We start from the raw sequence: 24,094 nt of genomic DNA on the forward strand, positions 1-24,094 counted from the left end.
CCAGGCCATTTCCAATATCCGGGAGGTCACATGATCTGAATGCCCTTTCAAAAGGTCGCGCTGTCGACCGTGCTGCTACATACACCAACACTCAAGCAGCGCATCGCACGCACGCAAAAGATTTCCGCAGAGATCAAGGCGCCATTTTGAATTCTGCAACGATGAACCCTGACGGTGTTAGGGAATCCGCCAGAAAGTATCATTTTTTGGTTCCATGGACTTATCACGAGGGCTCTCAATGGACTTACGAACCTTCTGTAATACAAGCATGCACTTAAGGTGAGTAACGTTTGGTAACGTGTACATTGTTTATAAAGAACGTATAAATTTTCATAAGTTTTGTAGTTGTGTTGTGGTTCCCCACTTTGTAGGTGCCCGCTCGTTGGTCAGACGCTGTATTCGCGTAGCGTATTAACAGCGTCTGGTCGGGCTAAATGTACTCCTGAATGAAATGATTCGGCTGAGCAATAGAACCTAGTAGTATTCATAATTTGCCAGTCCATTTACTGTATGAGCTGAAATTTTCACGGTGGTTTTATTTTCGCAAATTTCGCGAATCGCCTTTGAACCACGAAAATAACAACACGCAAAAAATAACAACGCGCGAATAACTAAGTTCAGTTAGCGGAGAGACCCTCGCAACCGCGAAACAACATGCGAAAATGTCCTCCAAGTAGCAATTCGGGAAAATATCTGTACGCGAAATTTTAAGCTCGTACAGTAACATGTTGTCTACCAATACTGCTGTGCTTGAAAGTTTGAATAGATCTACATTCCCTATTCCATTCATTGCATACAGAGAATGCTGACAGAGAAAGGTGAGAGATATCAAGTTTCTCCACTGATCTGACTGGGGATGAGAAACTGCAATTTAGGGAAGCAACTGAAGGGGATAGGTGGGGGGGGGGGGGAGGTTCTCCCCTGCCCCCTTTGAGTAGGGTAGGCTTTGAGACATGATGGCTTTCATTTGCAACTTCATCAGGGTGATGCCGAGATGGGTTAGGTATATTTGGACACACCTCTACTCTAAATATTAGCTCTTGGTATATTTAAGTTTAAGGTATTATCACAAGTACCTGGTACTGTATCAGGAGAAAGTGGCTGGGAAGGGGTGGGGGTAATTATCTAAGTCTTCTTTTTTGTTAACAAACCTATGGAAGATAGATTGTGTGAAAACAGAAGTGAGGTATCTAAAACTAATGAGAATTCATTGATTTATGACATGTGATCTCCCTTTCTTTGTCTGCTTTCAAGGACCTGGGGGCTATCGCAAACAGTGGCAAAAGGGAGCGCCAAGTCCCCCAAAGATGGCTGATGCAAGTCAGGTAAACTTGGTCAGGATTACTAATGGATACCATCAACACCACTTGAGACATATAATGGCCGATTCTATGAAACCTAGTATGGTGGTGATGAAAGCAAAATAAAAAAAAATTAACAAGAAGAAAAAAAAAAAAGAAGAAAAAATAATGCATCTATTAGCAAATCAAAAGTCCTCAATTTGTTTTGAATTATTGGTCATGCATTAATTTTATCACTCCTGGAAACAAAACAAATACATGTTTTGAAATGAGACCTTGCCCCTTGCATTTATGTTTTGTCAACAAAATATTTGATGATAAAGAGGTCAAGAGATACGTGTTGTGTTGTCATTTTACAGACTCCAAGGGGACAATATGATGGGCCTGACAAGTATGATGAATACTTGATTAATCTGCAGCATAAAAACAGGTAAGCTTGTCGTAAAGTTGATTTATCCATGCAATAGGCTTTAATTACGGTGTCTTGCAAGTAGATATATTCAGGCCATCAACATGCTACATACAAATGTACATATCAAATTGTGAAATATAGAATCAGGAAAGGAACAGATAATCTTACTTTTATTCCACCCTTTACTTATTTGTGACATATCAACTTGTGTCTAATGCCCATCAGAGGATTTAATACACAGAGAAAGAGTTGATACAAAATGCCTACTGCAGACTTTTAGGCATGTCTTTAGACAGGACAAGAGGGAGAATTTCCTACCTTTGATTTTCCAGATAAGCTGGATACTACAAAGTTTGCTGAATGAGCCTAACAAACTAAAGCAGCCTCATAGACATCAAGTAATCAACTACAACAACAGTATTTCCAGGAGACAAAAAATAACAGACGACAACAATAACATGCAACAATAACAACAACAACAACATGCAACAACAACAACAACAACAAAAACAACAACAGCAACACACAACACACAACAATAGCAACGACAAATTACTTGCCTAAACATTCAAGTGTATAATAATAATAATGCTGGGTAAACGGTATGCACTTCATACTGGCTTTTTATTAGAAGAGAAGTGTATGTGGGAATCTTGCATGGGTAGGTAAACTGTGCTGTCAATCTGATTCCACAATGTGTTGCAGGTTGCTAAAGCAGTTAAAAGCCAAGGATCAGAAGCAGATTGATCTAGAGAGGAAGGAGCAGGGCTTTTCCCTCTACGTCAATGGGGCCAACCTGGGGCTTGGGGCTGTTGGGGCAGGTGTGAAGTATTCTCCCAGACGACCAGCCACAAAGAAACCCAAAACAGCTGGAGGTAAGACTAGTCTGCCAAATATCGCATGATTTCCAAGCTGACTACAAGAAGGTGTAGTGCCTCTTGTTACAGCCTTTAAATATAAGCTAGTCTTGTTTGAAGTTATGATGTTCTATTGTGTAATTTGTGTCAACAATTCAAGTGTTATGAACTGATAGTGAATTTCTTATTGTGAACTCGTACTGAGTGATAATTTTAGCAGAAAGCAGTGCGTTTAAAGCTATCTACATAGAATTTGAATTGAGATTATGTAAATGAACTGTGAATACATGTACGTATGCATCTATTTGTATGTATGCATGCATGTATATGTGTATGTTTTGTGTCAATGAATGTATGCTATGTCACCGATGCATGATGTATTTATGTATTGCTTATTGTACCTTACTATTAACCATTCCACATATTTACCAGATTACCCACGCAGAGCTCTCCTTGGTCAGCTCGATGTCAATGAAGAAGGCGTCGCTGACCAAGATCGAGCCAAGACAGCACCAGGCAAAGTACACCGGAAAAACTGGACACAGGCGAGTTCCCTTTCCTTAGTGCTTACGTTTGTAATGCTACTGTACTACTATTAACTTTGAAAATCAAGATATAAAGATATTCTATAAAAAGAATCATAGGTAATGCACAGATGTTGATGATGAGAACAACGATGATGATGATGATGATGATGACGACAGTAATCGTAGTATCAACTGTTAACCATCTTCATCATAGGGAGAAGAAAAAAATTATGGAAGAAGAAGTACGAGGAGGAAGAAAATGCAAAAGATGATAGTGAAGAAAATGGAACAAGTGATGTAATATTATTTAGTGTGTCTATTACTGGTAAGATTAGATATCAATAAATCAGGAGTTGCTTTGGGCATTGTAAGTTCTGTTGTCAGTGTTGATGGCAATCACAAAATGCCCAATAGGGCTGTGTATTGATTTCATTTTCATTTCTTTTCATTTCATTCCTTTATTTAAGCACGACACAAACTTCAGTCTGAAGACTATTCTTCCGCAGGTCTGTGTGGATAAAATACAACGTAGAATATCAGAAATGAAAAACAGAACTCATAAATAAAAACAAAACAAAACATAGAATACAGACAGACATGGTGATGAAAGTATGGCACACATGTAGACAGAAAACACAGTATATTACTGTACAAGCTGAAATTTTAGCGTACAGATATTTTCGCGAATTGCTATTTGGAGGACATCAGCGCGTGTTGTTAATTTCGCGGTTGCGACGGTCTAACTGAACGCAGGTATTTGCGCGTTGTTATTTTCGCGATTCAAAGGCGATTCGCGAAATTCGCGAAAATAAAACCACCGCGAAAATTTCAGCTCGTACAGTACTTTAGGTCAAAACATGAAGTGCAAGTACAGGCAAAGTAGGCATAGTTTTTCATCTCTTTCTCTCTCTCATATTGTTCTGCATGTGGCTGCTGAATTGTATGTCAGACACTGGCAATCTATCTATCTATTTGTCTATCTATCTATCTATCTATCTATCTATCTTTCTATCTATCTATCTATCTATCCATCTATCTCTATCTATCTATCTATCTATCTATCTATCTATCTATCTATCTTTCTATCTATGTATGTATGTATCTATCTCATCTGTCTATTTATCTACAAAGTATCTATTTATCTATCTGGCTATATATCTGTTTATCTCACTATTTGTTTTAGTTATTATTTTGTTGTTGTTTTTGTTCATATTTTCCTGACCACAGGCTTCTGTGGATATCAAGACAGACAGAGGAGAAAGAGTGAAGCTGAAGTCAAGACTAGCTCTTGGTAAGGTCATGTGACTCTCAAGTGTTAAAGAAAAAAAAAACTATGTATGAAATGGACTCGGCCTATAAGTATTGCAAAATGTTAAATAGGAATCAAATGGGAGTACAGCAATACTAGACAATGTGATTGGTGTTAAAAATCTGTGAAGTATCTGTTCTTGGACTGATTTACAGCCTTTAATGTTTCACACATTGTGGGAGCAAAACCCACATAGACAAACATACTATATGTGACCCTACATCACGAAACCAACAAAAAGTCTCCAGACACAGATTTTTAGTTAAGGTCAGATCCTGTAAGAGCAGACTCTAAGCTTTTAAAATGATGTATAGCTCAGGTGAAATGGAGTCTCCTAATCTATCTAAATATTGGAAAGAAAGCACTCACTCTCAGAAACTGTGCTCCGAGAAAAGAGGCTCTGAAGTACAGGGTCTATTCAAGTGCTTAATCTTCACCAAACCATGATAGCTATGTGATGAATGGGACAAAAACAAAACAGGGTGTAAACCACTGGAGCAACAAAAATGAAGAGATTATGAGATTAGGCTGAAATTATACATGCTCTATTGACACATTCTGTTCATGATTAATGCCAACTTTCAATGCAATAGCATTATCCCTTCAAAAGTTAGTAGACTTGAAAGTGAAGAGTGTGCAAAGAGTTATCAAGAAATGAAAAGGGGCCTCTAAGACATACCTGATCTCACTATTCTACAAAAAAAAAAAGCATTGTAGAAAAACTGCTGAAAATGCACATTCATTTTGTGATCCCAACTTCAAGAATTATGTAGAAGAACTGTAGCTCTTGCAGGAAATATGAACCACCGAATATTGACTTGGTTGACCCGTTTCACCTGTTTTGAGTCCTCAAATAAAATCAAGGGGTGCGACTTTTTGTTTTGTTTAGTGATGCACGGTTACATATAAAAGTTTGATAGATAGAAAAAGTTTGATTTTCATTCACAGATTTTCCATTGCTTTAAAGCTCTTCATTTTTTTTATCCTGAGTTCCACAAGTACAGCACCAATAGTTTGCAGCTCAGACATATCCCTTGCACCTCTCAACAAAGGAGAAGAAGAAGAAGAAGAAGAAGAAAAAAGAAGAAAAGACGAGGGAAAAGAGACGTAAAACCACTCATTGCTCTGCTGACTGAAAAGAAAAATATCTGACTGATGTGTAAGGCAGGAAATCAGAACTCATGGTTGTATGTGTGCAGGAGTATGATGATGCCTAGTAAGTCAAAGACTTGTATAGAGCCATTCAACATATCCAATCCTGAGCCTGAAGAGTTCAACATGATGTATCCACGGGATGGTCAATTTATGCACTCTGGATTGAATAAATCCTACATGCAGTTATGTATGCATATTACACATAGTATAATTTTACACACAGATATACAGACAAACAAAATACACACTACATGCCTGTATATATGTATGTATGTAAGTGTGTATGTATGTATGTATGTATGTATGTACACGTATGTATGTAAGTACGTATGTATGTGTGTATGTGTGATATGTACATGTATGTACATGTATGTGTGTGATGATTCTGACTTTACCTCTTATTCAGCTGCAGAATACTCGGACGACTTTGAAGTCTACGAGAGCATGATGAGCCCAGGGGATGATGGAGAGGGGGAGGGAGATGATGAGGATGAAGGGCAGGAGGATAAAGGAGAGGTGGTCCAGGAATCAGATGAGGCAGACGAGGAACTCGATGGTGATGAGGACCACAACCCCGACGACTTCGCAAGGGTGAGTGTAGTTGTCTTTCTGTAGGAGCATTGGCTGATTTTCCAAAATTATAAAAGGAGACAGACCCTGCTGATTCATGTATGCATGGGCGTGCCTGTATTGTATGAAAAGAAGGTCATATCCCCATGTACTTGAGGAGTTGAATCGAGAAGACCAAGATCTACTGGTAAAACATCGCTCTTTTGTTTAGGTAGGGGATAGCTACTTCCATGAATTTTCAGAGGTACATTTAGTGCCCTATTATTTTGGTGAGTGAACACTTGCCAAAATAAGATGTAAGCATGAGACGTGGTGGTACGTAAGCAATTGGCCAGAAATGCAGTGTGTAATAAAATTGGGGCATAAAGTTAAAGTGCGCACCATGCACATATGATGTATAGACACTAAAGCTGCAAATACTGGTGCGTAGCTTCTAGCCAGTTTTGGACTCGTTGGCAATTCTCTGAAAACGACTACCGAGGAGATTTTGAGGTTTACTGTGTGCATTCCTCTTAGAACGCTATGTCTCTTAAAGGGTGTGTACATTTCTGGTCGAGGTGAGGATTTAGCTTTTAACGTTTTGCGAGATATTAAAAAACCACTCAATGAGATGTCAAAGAGCATGCACTTCTAAGGGGTATCAAAAGTTTATTTGATGAAAATCGGTTTTGAAATGGCTGAGATATCCAAAATCAAGGTGAAACAAAGAGATCCTAATAAAGTTGTGGCATGTCGCCTTTTATTATTATCACTTTTTTTGAATATCTCAGCCATTTGAAAACCAATTTTCATCAAATAAACGTTGAATCCTTCTTAGAATTACCTGCTCCTTCATATTTCATAAGAGGCTTTTCATTATCTCACTTAGGAATGTTCAAAACATAAATCCCAACCTCAACCAGTACTGTACAGTCCCTTTAAACCCATATATATTAAACAGATGCTGACTTTTGTTGTTGTTGTGGGGGGGGGGGGGGGAGGGGGATACAGTATGTTCCGACCACATGGTTTCAAACACTGTTTCAGGAAATTATGAGTCATGAGAGATGATCACGGGACTTTGAAACTCCCTCAATAGCATTTGAAATCCTTCATGTAGAATGTTTTATATATTCCTTCCCATGCCAATCCTCATGTACCCAGATAATACAATGTATTACCTACAAACCAAGCAGAGAATGTAGCTAGTGCCATCTGGTCTATGCCACAGTACATCCTGTTTGTAGATTTCATGATTGTTGAGGGGTGTACTTTCAGGGTCAAAAGTGCAGAGCAGCATGCAAGGCATGCCAGATAATTTCCTGATCTACAAACAAGGTGCAATAAGGGCTTAAGGTCATACATACATACATAAACAGTTTACATATGTTCTAAAACCTTGTGACCCAATTTCAAATATCAAACATACTGATGTAAATTTTCAATCACTATAACATCACTGTAATCCAAATCAGTGTGTTACGTTATTTGATTTAAACACTTCTGTTATTTTGCAAAAGTGTCTCAAAAATGAAAAGGATTTTTGCTCATGAAATTGTTACATTTTTGAGATACATGGCAAGGCTGCACACTGGCACTGGCCCGATGGTCCAGACAAGTAAAAATCACTGTTGGACCAGTGACCTTTTCAGGAATGGACCAAAACAACTGAACAACTGGGTACCTACTTGTCCAACAGGGAAAGGTCAGACCAGAAGAAAAATTGGGTTGGAATGCAGCCCTGTACAAGGTTCTTTCATGCCAGGGACATTATATGTGTGGATATATGTACAGTATGAAAGACGATTAATTTGTGTCTGCCTGTCCTCTGATGACCCACAGCTGACCAGAGAGATGACCGTCATCCTGGAGAGGGGCTCCGACGGGGACAGCGATCTGGAGATCGATGCCAGCCAGCACAACAAGCAGCCACCGCCTTCGCGGCACAGGCAGAAGGCGGAGAAGGTCAAGGGCAAAGGTCGGCACAGGGTTCATGGTGATGATGACGACAATGATGACGATGAGGAGGATGAGGAGGTGGATGATGATGCAGTGAACCAACAGCTGCTCCTCAGCATTGAAGATGTGAAGGTATTGGCCCTTTATCGATACAAAATTTGGTGTTGATTTCTAGTAATGGAAAACATATGTTGGATTCTATGAGCACAAAGAATAGAGTACTGTAAAAGTGGATATTTTTGTGCAACGAATTTTTCGCACTTGGTGGGGTAAGAAGAGTTTCGCGTGTTTTTAATTCCAAGGAAACAAGACATCAACTACTGGAATAGATGGCAAGCAAAAATATTTGCGTGCTTTTATTTTTGCACTAGCTTCTGGCTACATGAAATGCACGAAAATTTTAACACCTCGAAAATTTCCACTTTTACAGTATCTCAGCCATGTGATGATGACATTTCCTGATGACAGAACCTGTGTGCAATTGCATCGTACATGAAATATGGTGTTTGTAACTCCCTAGTTAACTCTTGCAGTCAGTGGAAACCACAGGCCAACACCACATTAGGCAATGAACACATTTCATGATTCTACATGTTGATGGAATGCATAGGGTAGCCTACATGCATCATTCATATCAATGATTTCTGCTAACATTTGTTCTTTTACTCTCCTTGCATGCAGACACTACGACGGAGTCTGGAAGCTAACCCACACATCAGGCGCAGCATTTGTAAGAAGGTGAAAAATTTTGCATTGTGTTGCTAGTCTCTTTGCAAAATGATCAGTAATCTTCCATCCCTCCATTGAAGCTGAGATTTGTTGTTAATGTTGTTGTTGTGCTGTTTGGTAGTTAATCTTCAAGGGCTTATTACAGTCCTCGGAATATAGCCTCAGCTCCAATGTTGTTAGCATAAAATACCATTATTGGAGGCGATTGTAGGAAAAGCATTACAAGATGAGCACCAAAATGGCATGGTCTCATGGGCTTGACTAAAGCTTGGCAGCTTCATAAAGACATGAAATAGAATTAGAGAAACTGAGTATTATGTAACTCCATTTACCTCTCATCAACTTGCAGAGGCTAGATGTTTTTAGTTCAGTGCTATAAGTCTTATTGTCACAATTTTTAGATGCTTGCTTAATAATATTCTTGAATCATAAGAGAATTTACCTATGTCATGTTATATCACCTAACTGTGCCACTCTCTTTTTTTTTTCTTCTTCTTTTTTTTTTTTGCTGTGCTGTACAGGGCACCGATTCAGATGATGACTCGTCCAGTTCAGAGGATGACATTGAGGAGGAAGATGAGGAGGAGATTGAAGAGGACATTGATGTCCCCAGTGATGTTCAAAAGGGCAGCACCAAAGGCAAGGATGGTCAGGCAGGCAAGCTGAGCATTGAGCCTGGTGACATGATCGTTCTGGACTTTGCCCCCAGTGTAAAAAGTGAGTCGTTGTTGATGTCATGTTGAGGATGGTGATGATGATAATGATGACGATGATGATGATGATGATGATGATGATGAAGACGATGATGATGATGAAGATGATGATGATGACGATGAGGAGGAGGAGCAGGATGGTAATGATGGTGATGATTGTCTAGTGATGCTGACGATGGTGAGGATTATCAATATACTGAAGACAAAAAAGTTGTAGTTGATGTCGTGATGAGGAGGGTGATGATGATGATGATGATGATGATGATGAGGAGGAGGAGGAGGAGCAGGATGGTAATGATGGTGATGATAGTCTTGTGATGCTGACGATGGTGAGGATTATCAAAGTACTGAAGACAAAAAAGTTGTAGTTGATGCCGTGATGAGGAGGGTGATGATGATGATGATGATGATGATGATGATGATGATGATTAGGAGGAGGAGGAGGAGGAGGAGGAGCAGGATGGTAATGATGGTAATGATAGTCTAGTGATGCTGACGATGGTGAGGATTATCAATATAATGAAGACGATGATGATTATGATTGCCATTATCATTGCCATTTGATTTACTGCTGTTTCATTATATTCAATGTTATTTCTTTTTTCTTCTCCTTGTGCCCAGTTTTAAATAATATCAGAAGTGATATTTTTATTCTTTATTTGATTAGGATTAATTTGACCAGCCTAAAACAAACATATGTGCCATGTGCCTCAACTGCATACATGCAAAGATTGTGATTCTTACTATGATATCATTCAAGACTTTGGGAGACAAATATTTGAAGGACATATGAAGAATACAACAATTATTGTGTGCGTATGTTCTGTCATGCTTATTACTCGTCTTATATACTTATCTATTTTCTACAGCTTCAAAACGACAAGTTCTTGCTGCAAAGTAAGTGATGCAAAATGTTGATGTTTTTACCTTTGTGATTAATATTATACTAATTCATTTCCCAGATATTTGAGATTATTTTCTCGATGTAATCTTTTTATTTATTTTTTTGTGTGTCAATATACTCCTGTAAATCTTTACAAATGTTAACCTTATGTAATTTATCTTTTGTGTTTAGGTCTCCTTCTCTGATAGTTTGTGACAGGGAAGATATTGCATAGAGCTATTACCATGTTGTATTGTATGGCAAGATGTATGTTACCCATTCGAGGTGTATTACAGTTGCTGTTAGTATTCTTGTTATTTTTTTTTTTCAACTTCAGGAGAAAAGATGATGCTGATGAAGTCCATTTTCCTCCAAGGCAGAGCCAAGAAAACCCCAGGAAAGCTGATTCCAGAAAGCAGCAGGACATTGTGCTGGATGCAGGTAACATTTTAAAAAAAAAACTATACTCCCTGCCCCCTCGCTGCCCTCCCCCCTTAAAAGAAGAGAGTGAAAAAAACAAAACAAAACAACAACAACAACAACCCAAAAACTAAGCATGAAAGAGGCTAACCAAAACACCAAGTTAAATGAAAACTCCATCAACAGGAGAATCAGATCAAGTATAAAATAACAGATAAATTTTCCTTTCCCCATCAAAGTGTTGCTCAATTTCCTGTGAGGAATACTTACCTACAAGGTAAAAAATGGTCAAGCAAGTATTTCTTCCTCTATACTCAAGTAGTGAATGATGGAAATTTTAGCCAGTAGCGGGGATGACAATACCAATAATTTAAATTGGTTTGTATCATAAGAAATGCTGTAATCTTGCCCGGCTGTTTCGCCCATGACTAATTCTTTAGAAGTTAGCTTTCTATGTGTATTCAATCGTAATCATTCTTTTACTGTCATGTTTAAATCTCTTTTGACCTCCTTTGACAATAGCGCTCTGGATGAGTTCATGATGTATCACAAATTTAAGAAGTGCTTCATTGTGCCAATCCCAACCACTTGATGTCTTGTTTTCCAGTTACACAATATCCTTCTGTTCACTTTAGTCTCACTGTAGACACAAGTAATTGCTAGGTCAGACAACTGATTGTAGCAAAATTTGAGGTAATCTTTGTTTACTCTTGGGAATAGAGTTTGAAACATAGTGAAAATAGTACATCGTGATCAAGGTATGATGCATTCTTGTTTCTTCTACCTGAAGGACCCACCCCAAGAAAGTCTACGTCCCTCTCTGCGCAGAAGAAGAGGGATGCCACCTCATCACAGTGGGCCCACAATCCAGCAGACAACATCTCGGCCATCCAGAAAGCCATGGCAGCAGAGAACAGGGTTGCCACGGCAACCAGAGGCCAGAGTGGTGCAAGGACTGCCCCAGCCGAAGAGACAAGGGTATTCTTCATTAGAAATCTGTGCAGTTATCAAAATACCTTGCATGCAGTGATTTCTTTTACCAGTACCTTTTGAAAGAAAGGCGGGTTAGCATGTTTTTACTCTTGTAGCTTTGTCAAACAGCATAGGTTGGACTTCACATTCTTCTTTGCTGATGCTATTTCGAAGTATTCTACAATGTTCCAGACTTGTATTTCAAGTGCCTGTTAGATATAACATTGTTTTGATCAGTGAAACTTCTTGCATTGTATCCAGTTGTATGGGACCAATAAATGCTAATTCACAGATGCACTGTTTAATATCATGAAACAGTGATAAAGGCCAATCATGTCTGAATTAAAAACTGTGACTTAGTAAGTGCTCTTTAGCCACTGATAGAAAATGTCAGATAAATCCACTTGTTAAACCTCATGTTACTTGATGGAAAAACCTCTGTCTTTATTCACTGCAGTCAAAATCACCAGTCCTGGCAGACATGCCCAAACGACCAGCAACGGTCATCCTGCGGTCTGCCCCGGAAAGTGAGGAACACATTGAGGAGGTGTCCAGAGAAGAACCTGCCCACCAGCCAGTGACCTCTGACCCCTTAGAGACTGACCCCCTTTTGAACTCTCAGAATCTTGATGACCTCAAGCTGGCCATGGCTCTAGAGAAAGTCAAGGATATGGATTCTAAGTAAGTTGCACTAAAATGGTGTTTTAGCAATGTGTAGGGCCCTATGGCATTCTTTTGATTTACCATGGGCATGGTGTGACCACCCATATTGATTACAATATGAGTCTCTAGAATACTTTAATTATTTTGATAATTTCCTGAAGAAAAGGAAACCCAAAAGCATCAAGGAAGAGTTGATATTTCAATGATGCTATTGACTTTAAATAGTGGTGGTGATGAATAATGATACATGTGTGATAGTTGACTGCAAAGTATTTGATAGAGTGGCTGATGTTTATGATTAGTTTTATGACAGTAAGTGCTTAATATCACTCAAATATTCGATTCATTGCTTTGTAAATATCAGGTCACAGAGGAGACTTCTGAAAGTGCTGGGTCGGCTTGAAGAGTCCACCAGTCCCCGTGCAGGGAAGGCCACTCCGCAGCGCAGACAGGCGCCCCCTAGAGTCGACGCAGGAGACAGTGATATCTTCAAAGGACCCAAGTTGGCGCCTCGATCTAAGGTGAGCACGGAGTTTGGGAAGTAAGCTTGCATATGATGTGTAATGTATGTGTCGAATTAGATCACTGCTGTGAATGATAACTGGATCTGAAAGTCATTCAACTTCTTGTTTTTGACTTCATGTGTGTTGAAGTGTTGTCTTGTGCGATAGAACTGTGTAATTGAGATCTGAATGTTTATCTAGCTGAAACATTCATCTGTAATGCTGAATAATTCTTAACACAAAATGCTAGATCTAAAAACTTGATATTTCATTAAGCACTTGTTGATGAACCTTGTGCCAATTGACTAGATTGCACTTCATGATTGTTGTTAGAAATACATTTTTCTTTCTGTTATGGCTAATTGCAATATTTACAGTGTCCCGAAAATCTGTACGTCCTTTCTCGTAGAGTGCAGCCAGTTCAAAGTCTAGTTCTCTAGAGGATTCTTCGCCTGACCTGTTGGAGGTCATCGTAGAAGTTGCCTCAAACTGGGGTCATCCTTTGAGAGTCGGGCTGACAGAGGTGCAGTTCTTTGATGCAGAGGGGCAGAGGATAACTCTGCAGCCAACACAGGTCAAAGTTCACAATGGAGACGAACACGTTGGGTCGCTCGGCAACATCGTGAATGGAAAAATGAAGGTAGGTTGTTCGGAGTAACTGGCTGTGTGTTTCGATGAGGCCGTAAGCTCTCGTTGTAGGCTAAAACAGTTTGGGTGATAATGTTCCCATTTATGATGATGATCATTGAGTTATTACATCTTCTTGAACAACAAACTTTGTACTTGGAGGGATGAAGGAGTAATATGCTTTTGAAGCTATTTTCATTCTTCCCATTTGTTTGTAATGAAAGCTAACCTGAGTCCAGTCTGAGACTGATGCCAAACAAGGTGTATATGCACCATGCAAACTTCAAGCTGGACTTGGAGATGGATAATCTCATTTCTGTAAATCTCTTAGAGGTGAGCCTGAAACCGGCAGAGGAATTGACTGCATAGAATGCTAACTGAAGCTAGGCTTTTTGAACCCTGAATAATGCTTCCTAAAGTCATAGTGATATAACATGTTGAAGAGCTTGTTGGGGCAAGAGTTACAGAGTACTCGTAAAGCTAGGTGCAAAGCAGCTGCAGTATCAGGAAATTAAAAAAACTGGCATGTTCAAATATGCGTTCATAGTTGTTGGGCCATCCTTTAAAAAATTGACTACTTTTCACTGGACTCACTCGATCAAACCATTCAGTTTAGGGTCTGCTGGAGAATTATATGAATTGCTGTGCTCTTTAGAATAGAGTATGCCATTTTCTCATGCATGATTATCTTCCCAAGAGTCTGTATTTATTGCTTAGAGATTGTTCTCAGCTGAGTTCAATTTGGTTGTCCTTTCTTTAGACTACAAAAGAGAGGAACATGTGGAGCTGTGAGTACGAGAAAGGAACACCAGTCCTGCTTCACTTCCAGGTCCCAGTATCCGCCTCATTGTCGTCACCCTGTTCAGCATTCTCTAAGATCAGGATATGGAACTTCAACAAGAGCTTAAAGGTGTGTGTGTGTGTATGTGTGTTGTTCATTTGCCTACCCCAGTCCTGTTTAATTATTCTAGTTTGTCTGACTGAATACTGGCAGGCTTTTGAAACGCATCTTTTGTATGCATTGTCATGTATTGAGTGATATTTTCCTGAATCTGTAAATGACTTCAATATGTTTTTCAGTCTTTTTAGTTTTCAGAGTATCAACGTCCATTTACTTCAGACTCATCTGAAAGTTTAGTGTCTGTGACTTTCATAACTTTGAAGGCAACAATATTCTTTTGCACAGGTCTATCTTCCCACAAAATCTCATTTGAAGATGAAGCACTGGCTTATGTGTCAAACTGCCTTGAAGCAACGAATTCATCGAGCAGTTTGAACTTTAAATGCATGTCATTTCAAGCTAAAACTTCAGGGTTTGTTTGTTTCACAATTTCGTGGCAGAAAAGTTGCTGATATGTGAGGTAGATTTTACATTCTTAGTGTGAATTTTGTGTTGACAACACATCCACCTCACGAGCTTCCATCATGAATGAAAATGAACTAATTTCTCTCTGATGCCCCTGATAAACTTTGCTTACATGGGTAGTAGTTCTCAGAGGAAATCAAGATGTCGGAGCTGTTGTGCGTGTATGGCTTTTTCTAGGGGTGGCAATTAGGTTTAAATTGTCTGCAACGTGATGAAAGAGCTGTTGTCACAATGAACTCAATGACATCTGCTGTCACCTTTTATCCACAGGATCTGAGCATCGGGATCAAGAAAACCAGGATATTAGTTGGTGGGGAGTTGGTCTGGGAAGGGACAGTGGATAAAGGCTGCGGCAACCAAGTCTTTGACTATAGTACCACCATCCCCCTTGCCCAAGCCAAGCCAAGTGAGGACTATTCTGGCACGGAACAATCATCCAAAGTGCAGGAGGCACTGCCAGCTCAGAGACTGGTCAAGAAACAGGGTGCTGAGAGCAAACCACGGGAGCAGAGATTGCATGAGGCCAATCACCAGAGTAAGACTGGCAAAGGCCTTGATTGGGAAGGGCCGCTGGCAGAGAGGTTGTCATCTCAGATGGGGAATCCAAACAAGAGCAACTCAAACAGCAATGGAGCTGAGGACGAAAATGACGCGGGGCTCCGCCGAAGCATCGCATTCGAAGTCAGCTTCGACCCGCTCCCTTCGAAGTCAGAGTCTGCCAAAGCATCAAAAGCAACGACTGACAAGCCAAACAGAACAAGTGCCAACAAAAAATCTGCTGAAGGTGTTATGATGAACAGACAGTCAGCCGTCAAAGTTGATGGACACAGTTCAAGTACAAGTGCAGGGCGTGGTCCCAGAAAAGACCCAAAGCGGACAATGCCCGATTCAGGCTTAGGAGGTGATAGGGATGATTTTTCATCTGCCTCGCTGCAGTCGGAGAAACAGTCTGTTGACTTCTCCGAGGAGCTGAACGTTGGGTCTATCGTGTCTGCCAGCTTCAACCCAGACGATCCGCGGCAGACGATCCGCTGCGAGACCCGTGTGCTGATGAGATCCACAGATGACCTCGATCTCCCCGTCGTAGATGATTCCATTCAGATTTATGCCACGCCAAGATCGTCTCTTGACGCAAGCAGAGGTGAGACTAATCTTACATTTCAAAGTGTGTCAAAGCTCAGCATCAATGCCCAATGAGTAGTTTTATCGTTATGAAGATGATGGCTGTCTTGAGAAGAACCATCATAAATTTTTTGAATCTTTTTTCAAGTAGTGCATATGGTGTTATCAAAATTAGATTGATTTGCTTCCTGTATCAGTATTGCTTTCGATAACAATACATGAATGTTGTTGTCTTTCTGAATAGCACAGTGGATTAAAAAAAAAAAGATAAATTTAAATCTCTTTTTTATTTAAACATGTGTTGCAATCACTTTTTAATGCTTTTGAGACATTTTGATATCTGTTGTATTAAAGAGCAAGAAATCAAATAAAGAGAATGGTGTTCCACCCTCTTTAACTGACTTATATCAGATTGTACATCATAAGATATCAAGTTTCAAGACAGAAATTTCATATTGTCAACCTTTTGGAAGGCATATTTAGTATACTGTATCATGAGGCAGTGTCAAAATATGTCACATTATATCAAAATGTCCTTTCAACACAGATAAGACTCCGTGCACTGATGAGACCACGCCCAGGGCTGTTGCCGTGACAACATCAACTGGTGCAAAAAGAGTTTCCCTCGTGAGTGACCAGGACACCAGTGTGGACTCTGATGACCAGTGCATGCTTGACCAACTCAAAGAGCTGTCCGTGTAAGTACAATGTATGAATAGTTTGATGGTGCCATTTGTTTAAACTGTGGACATCAGTTGCTATTGTTCCACTTTGCTGTGTGAAATGTAGCTTTGTCATTGTAGTACTTATTGACATAGATTTCATTCTAACTAGAAGTCAAAATCAGAGCCCTATGTACTGAAAGGATTTGCAACATTTTCTGCAATTGTATGTAAGTCAACTGTGGCTTTGGCAGCAACAGCTTCAAATGTTCTATGCAGTGTGGCAGTTGAGCTTTTGATTGCTGGATATTGTATTTTTGTGTTTACCTCTCATGGCATGGGGCTCTGAATTTGTTTTCTCCATCACCACAATGTGATGACATAGTCTTCCCAGTCAGCCGTTTGTAATGGTTTTTTTTTCTGTATACTTACCTCCTGCATGTGTTAGATGGACTGTGTAGTTGTTGCGTAGTACTAGTAGCCCTCGTTTGTGTATCTTTCTAAATATCAATCAAATTTCTCATGCACATCAAGGAAGTTTGCAAACAAGTGGTTGTAATTAAAGCCAATATGGCAGACTGCTTATCAGATTGTCATTGGCAATCAAATGCTCCTGTAAATTCTTCTTCTTTTTTTTTTTTTTGGGGGGGGGGGGGGTTGTTTTCCTTTTTTTATCATTCAGTTTATACATGTATGAACCCCATTTAATTCCAGGAGCATCTTTGAAGTTTGTATTAGGCAATTCCCTTCAAATCATGATGACTTAAATACCATTTAACCATGGCCAAGCATAAAATGCTGATGTCCTGATGAGATGTTATTATTCTAGTTCATAGGTTTTCAAGTCACTCTTGTTCCAAACAAAATGAGGGGTGCTACGTTGTATTCAGTGTTTCAACATATTGTAATCTGTATGATAGTGTTGTTTTAACTTCTTACGATTTTTATGATGTCACATTTCATGAGTAACGCAATAGTGTCTGTTAATCAATAGTAGAAAGTAACAGTGTATTTTGTCCATCTTTGTAACATTTTTATATGGTATGTCTGTGCTGTAGATGATGTTAGCCAATGATACATGTATTTGAATATATTGTGTGTAATTTGTGCTCTCTAAACAGATCTATATAGATTGCATACCTATTAGTGGTCATTATAATATGTGTTTGATGTCTTTCTAAAAATCAGGATTTGATAATCGGAGTTGTAGAAAATAAATTTAGATGGTTGATGTGAGCATGTTATGAAAAAATCCATTTCACTTTAATCACAATCAGTAATAACTCACTAGTCATCCATCCTAACTGTCATCAAAGGAACATTGCATTGAGAGACATTTTACTGTGTGCTGATATTTCTACTGGGGTACACTTTATCTCTTTGCTCTGGAGCTCACATAGATGGTACTTGTATTTTTTTTTTTCAAACCAGAGATTACACCCAAGTGATAAGTTTGTAACATCTCTATGGTGGTTTACTACGTATTGTGTAGAATGTCCTTCACTTGTAGTACACTCAACCAGGACTTTGTTTTCACTGCCCTGGAGGTTTATCCTCGCAATTGTGATGTCCTCCCAAAATCATCAAATTTTAATCAGGAATCCACATCACAGGAGCCATTTCCACTGCAGAGTGCAGAAAGATAATGTTGTTTAAAACAAACTTTTGCCATGAGCTGATATCCTGGAAGTTGACATTTCACGTTCTTGACCAACGGAAGAATTAATCCATGAAGTACTGGAGGCATTTTACTGCAGAAATGATCATCTTCTCATCATTAAATTGGCAACTCTGAATTTCACTGCATACATTATATTTAACCCATTGAGGACGAGTCCCGAGTATACCCGGACAAGTGTCTTTGGGAAATGCATGTTGTAACATAATCAGCCCATCCTCAACATTTTAAGGATCAACTGGTCTACTGGTTAATTGGTAATCAAATTTGCACAAAAACCAGGGAAAAATCACTTAATAATAATATAGTATTGCCATTCAAAAAAAAAGAAAAGAAAAAAGAAGCCATGAACTTAAATCTTTTTAAATTTGTTGCTTATTCAAGTATGCGTTATAAACTTTGCAAATAAGGAGGCCTTTGACATTCTGCAGCTGAACAAACTATTATGTATAAACAACAGAGGCTTTAGATGAAAAAGTATTTTTTTACCCTACTTTGTGAAACATGAGTAATGAATAGTTGACATTATACCATCAAAATAAGCACAGAACTGCAAAAAGATTACCGTAGTTTGTGGGACCTGATGTCTTTATACCACATTTTCCTGTGTTTTAACTTGTAAGAAATCTGCATTGATCTGCAGGGTGAAAGAACAGTGAAGACTTCAAAGTTCTGCCCTATTTTTAGAGTTCTAGTCATCTGGAAAGTTTCTTTCTTGTAAGGTGTTTAGTTGTGTGGTAAGTGCCATCCACTTTGATAGAGAATAATCAGCTAGTCAAACATTGGGTAGAGATCAAAGTTTGATGCTGAAGCAGTGCAGGCAAGCTTGTCAACTGATGACAGAAATGAGTAACCCTAAGGCAGTGAAAACAAGGCTCTATCTCAGTATTTCCTCTCACCTTTCTCTCTCTCATTGTTTATATTTTCTGTCCTTACTTCTCCACTTTCACCATCTGACTTCTACAATATGGTGCCTGTCGTCTTCTCTGACCCCCTCCAGAGGGCGTCCTCCTATTTCAAAGCCTCCATGGCTGACGGAGGACTCTTCCCAAGGAAAGAGGGCGTAAGTCTGGAAAAGTTTGCCCGGGGAATGATGAGCATGATCCCTCTTTTCTAGTGTATATATTTGTATAAGGATGATGGGCAGCCTCCTTTGACTTCAAAACGGAACAAGTGTAAAGTTTAAGACCCCTTTCCCCCATCCCACCCTGTTTTTAGGCACTTCATGATACCTCATGATATAACACTTGATCCATGATGATGTCTGCTTATAATGTGTGTAGACAGCAATGACCCCTACCCCTCCCCCCCCCCCCAAAAAAAAAAAAAAAAAAAAAAAAAAATGAAGGGCAGAATAGAATTCTTAACCCGTTGAGGACGAGTCCCGAGTATACTTGTGCTGGTGTCTATGGAAAATGCACGGTGTAACAAAATAAGTCCATCCTCAACGGGTAAAAGAAAAAACATCCGTGATATTCAATAGAACATGATATCAAGTAGTTTGTAACAATTGCTGGTCTATAGAATTAGATGTCTTGAAATAATTCAAAAGTTTTGTTCTATTTATGTAACTTCAACACATATCTATTAAAGGTAGTTTAAAGCTGCTGACGTGTTTTAAAGCTACTTGTATGCAGAATATTCTTGATATTTCTATATAATTTTCTTCATTTGTTTTGTCCAGTCAATACACTATTGCCATGTTTTGTGACAGAGAGCATGTTCACATTCAAGATCACTGATATAGAATGTAAGTGGGCATTGTGTGAGCCAAAGTAGGTAATAGTGCAATGCACTCTGATACTATCTTTAGTGCAGAGCAGTTGAGAGGAAAAGGGTGTGGAAAAAAATGGCAACATGAAAGAAACAGTGAACTGAAGCTATGAGAAATTTTCATGTGTGTGCATGTTTTTTCTTGCACACCAGTAATCAAACTGTCGGGAGTTTAATCAATCAATCTAACTGTTTTGCATCCTGAAAGCAAGTAGAATATCAGCTGTACAGGAAAGGTCCTTGAAACAAAAAGGAAAAAGGAAAAAAATCGAAACCCCAAACATCAGACTGACACAGTAACCCCGCAGTAGTTTCATCCTAAGTTCTGGTTCATTTCCATACAGGGGTGCCAAGCCCAAGCAGAAAAGACCACCGTGGCTGGACATAACTACTGGTAAGATTGATTTCATCATTCAGTTTTCAGTGAATATCTTAAATACACATTGTCATGTTAAGAATTACTTGAATTGTTGATAGTGGTTTGATTTAAATCATTCCTACTACTCATTAAAGGGGTTTGATTTGTAAATTGAAAAAAAAAGGAACATTTTATTGCTGTCATAAAATATAAGGTTGTTCTTTTTCTTAATTACTAATATATTTCCTCTGCTTCAAATTGAGGATCTGCTGGAATTGAAATAAAGAAAATTAAATTGAATATTAAATGCCTAGCATCTTCACTACCACTTATGTAACGTCCTACTTATAACTTTTAATCAGATATCTTGTTACAACAAAGAGTTGATTTGGCTTGGATACAGGTTATCATAGACATATCACCATGTCTTGATGAAGTCAAAGCTGTGAAAACTAACAAATGCAACTCATCAAACACTTTCAATGAGAACATTTTTACTAAAAGTGGTAGAGAATTACCCCCCCCCCCCCTACATTCATTCTTTACTTTCTTCTTTTGTACAATGTCATGAGTTGTCCCACACCGAAATAGTATTGTGTGGTGCTTGGGCCGGGATCCCGGGATCTTTGCCGTATTCACCCCATACAAAAGTACACTGGTACTCCCATAGTTCTAGATTTATGTGAACTCACTGTACTGTAGTAAAAAATTCACTGTTCATGTATGTGTATGTATTGTGGGACTCGGGGTCATCAACTTGTTATCACATCTTTAAAGAGAGGGGGCAGCGTTCATTATCATCAACACGATAGAAACTTACAGTTTTTCATCGCAATTTGAGAATAAATACTCCACCACCTGACATTTTCTTTAAGTTTTTCATTGCCGCTGGCAACCAGTTTTACACTGTTTCAGTGATACACTGCAGTAGTGGTTCTTAAAGAGTTAATTGTTTTCCTTCCAGGGGAGGAGGAAAATCCAAGAGGTTCCAGCAGGATAGATCAAGCTGATGATTCACTTGATATAGGCAGTCCGTGGCCTGGAACAAGCAGGTGAGTTTAGGCAATATGGCTATTTCTTTGTTAATAGACCTATATTTAAACTTTACAAGCATTGTATAGAATAAAAGAGATACTCCCCCTCCCCCCCCCCAAAAAAAAAAAAAGATAAAGAAGACACAACAACAAAAACCAACACCCCCTTCCATCACTGCATATCCCTATTATCTTGAATGTAAGTGTTCATATCAGGTTTTAGACATTTTATTGTGGCTCGATTTCATTTTGATCTTTTCAGTGGTTAAGAAACTTGAGCCAGTCACGTGTCATGTTTACCAGAAAGGTATTTGACTGACAGTTTGCAGTAAATTATATATTCTACATCAGGGAAGCATTCCAAGGTGGAGACATTTATGTATTTTTTCTTTTTCCAACACACACATGATGAATCCAAGCATATCATGTTCTGCTTCCTACTGTGGACCCATCTGTACCCCTTTGTAGATTAGAGTGTTGCTGATCAAGTGTTTTGTCCACAGACCCAAGTGCCATGGCATTGTTTGAACCCAGGACCTCCTCACTGAAAGCACAGACTGGAAACCACTAGACCACAACACATCACAGAAGGACATAAATCACATGAATAGATGGAAATGTGACATGACTCATAGTTGTCTTCAAAATCCCTTTCAGGAAATCCTCTGATGACCGTGTAGATTACGATGACCCTCTGACTGCCAAGGACCCCCCTGGGAGAAGAAGCAGGAACCAAAACCCAAACCCATCCAAGATCTCAGGTATCAGGATTATAATGATAATGATGATATTGGTAACAAGAATTATCATTGTGATGATGATGATGAGGATGATGATATCATCATCATCATTATCATTATTATTATTATCTTAAATAGCATAATCACAAGAAATGCAGAGAAAGAGATTCATGGCCTTAATTCATTACATATGTCTATTGCACAGGTTGTATGCACAAGAGGTGTAGGCTGTAGCGTACAAAGGTAGGGGACCTGGGTTAGAGAAAAGCTCACTTAATTAGCTTTAGCCCACAGACCTCCCTCCCCTTTATACCTACCTCAATCAAATGCATTAAACCTGATATCCATCACATTGGGGAAATTTTGTTCAAAAGCTTGTGATATGTATTACAGCCATGTAGTTTTACAGTTCTCTGTATCTGTCTGCAGTAGGTTGAGATGTAAATTGGTTAGCTGTCCTGCTTCTCCACCCCTAGTGGATAGCAAAGATTGTTGATGACAATATCCAAGAGTGGATCCTACAGTCAGAACTTCACGACCTTAAATGATCTCATCTAGTGAACACCTGTAAAGATGTGTGAATTGCATGACAAGTAATGTGGATTTGACTGATACTTAATTGCGTGAATGAACCAAACATGCTGTCAACCTCATTGCTTTTTGAACCAGTTGCAGACGACTTGGAGGAGCTCCGATGGCGTCAACAGGCAGCAGAGGGGGCTGTCAGCGATGACGACCCTCTCTCGCCCCCAGGCCAGCTAGGGGTAGGCGCGGTGGGAGGTGGTCCTCACGAGAAGCGCCCCCACCAGCTGCGGAGCCACCAAGACCGCAGTCTGGAAGAGTCATGGACGTCCCTCTCGATGTTCAACAAATCCCAGAAAGGAAGGCTGGCCCCAAATGTCAATTTGGATGTTGAAGGTTGGATTTTTCTCCTTGTGTAGAAGCCCTTGTGTGCATGTAATACCTGTCAATCAGAAGCTTGTCCAAAGACGGTCAGTTGAGTTTAGAATATTGTGTTTTGAATTCAAATCAAAAGTCTGCCTAGTTTCACAATGAGAGGTTGTTTTTCCATGATAATTTGAAGTGAAGATATTGTCTTTTGTTTTAAGTTTGTTGAACAGGTCGAGGGGAACATGTTAGGTTGTGTCATCATTCCCTCCAATTTGAAAATATGGTTACCACTGACATTCCTTTTTCATGAAAACATGCAAAATTTAAAATTCTATGACTTTCTCATTTCAAGTCTGATTTTGATGGAACCACTACTTTCCTGCATGTGTGGTTTCTTCTGTTTTGCTTTATTTTTTTTTTCTTTTAAATCCAACTTCAGCAAGATGTGGAATTGCACTTAAACTCTTGACCCGTGACCTTTGACACAACAAAATTTCCTGCTCCCAATTACAGGTGATGCCCTGGATACCATCCTGTCGGGAAGACGGTCAAAGATGCAGGATGAAGGCGATGATGATAGCAGGTGAGGGTGGAAAGAAGTCCGTTTGGATGGTCACAATATTCTAAGGGCAGGGCAACCTTGACAAATGTTGATTTTTTTTTTCTCTCAAGCTTATTGAAGTAAGAGTGTGGAAAATTTTGCACTGGATTGACTTTTTTGATAGGAAAATTTGTATTATTCATGCTGTCACTCTTTCTGCAACAGTTAAGAGTGACCCCGGTTTTTAATCATGCCCTAACTGAATTTGTTATAAGGTCATGTGCCTCCAGTTCAGATATCTAACATCTGTTGCCCTGTTACATATTCTGAAGTGTTATCTACAGCCCAAA

General features: G+C 39.2%; 1 protein-coding gene across 1 annotated transcript in view; it reads left to right on the top strand.

Moving 5' to 3' along the window:
- The first annotated feature begins 1,167 nt into the window (after positions 1-1,167).
- Positions 1,168-24,094, top strand: part of LOC140231724 (katanin-interacting protein-like) — a 37,079-nt gene continuing 14,152 nt past the window's right edge. Inside the window, exons 1-24 of the mRNA XM_072311877.1 lie at positions 1,168-1,325; positions 1,661-1,731; positions 2,419-2,588; positions 3,003-3,115; positions 4,325-4,388; positions 5,968-6,152; positions 7,953-8,201; positions 8,751-8,807; positions 9,320-9,515; positions 10,381-10,408; positions 10,732-10,835; positions 11,605-11,792; positions 12,244-12,467; positions 12,814-12,970; positions 13,362-13,592; positions 14,340-14,489; positions 15,216-16,086; positions 16,615-16,765; positions 19,408-19,470; positions 20,525-20,574; positions 21,503-21,590; positions 22,230-22,333; positions 22,982-23,230; positions 23,717-23,786. Of these exons, the coding sequence (XP_072167978.1) occupies positions 1,218-1,325; positions 1,661-1,731; positions 2,419-2,588; positions 3,003-3,115; positions 4,325-4,388; positions 5,968-6,152; positions 7,953-8,201; positions 8,751-8,807; positions 9,320-9,515; positions 10,381-10,408; positions 10,732-10,835; positions 11,605-11,792; positions 12,244-12,467; positions 12,814-12,970; positions 13,362-13,592; positions 14,340-14,489; positions 15,216-16,086; positions 16,615-16,765; positions 19,408-19,470; positions 20,525-20,574; positions 21,503-21,590; positions 22,230-22,333; positions 22,982-23,230; positions 23,717-23,786 (3,941 nt within the window). The 5' untranslated portion in view covers positions 1,168-1,217. The remainder of the gene's footprint in view (positions 1,326-1,660; positions 1,732-2,418; positions 2,589-3,002; positions 3,116-4,324; positions 4,389-5,967; positions 6,153-7,952; positions 8,202-8,750; positions 8,808-9,319; positions 9,516-10,380; positions 10,409-10,731; positions 10,836-11,604; positions 11,793-12,243; positions 12,468-12,813; positions 12,971-13,361; positions 13,593-14,339; positions 14,490-15,215; positions 16,087-16,614; positions 16,766-19,407; positions 19,471-20,524; positions 20,575-21,502; positions 21,591-22,229; positions 22,334-22,981; positions 23,231-23,716; positions 23,787-24,094) is intronic.

This window comes from Diadema setosum, chromosome 8, assembly GCF_964275005.1.
Source record: "Diadema setosum chromosome 8, eeDiaSeto1, whole genome shotgun sequence".
NCBI classification, from domain to species: Eukaryota; Metazoa; Echinodermata; class Echinoidea; order Diadematoida; family Diadematidae; genus Diadema; species Diadema setosum.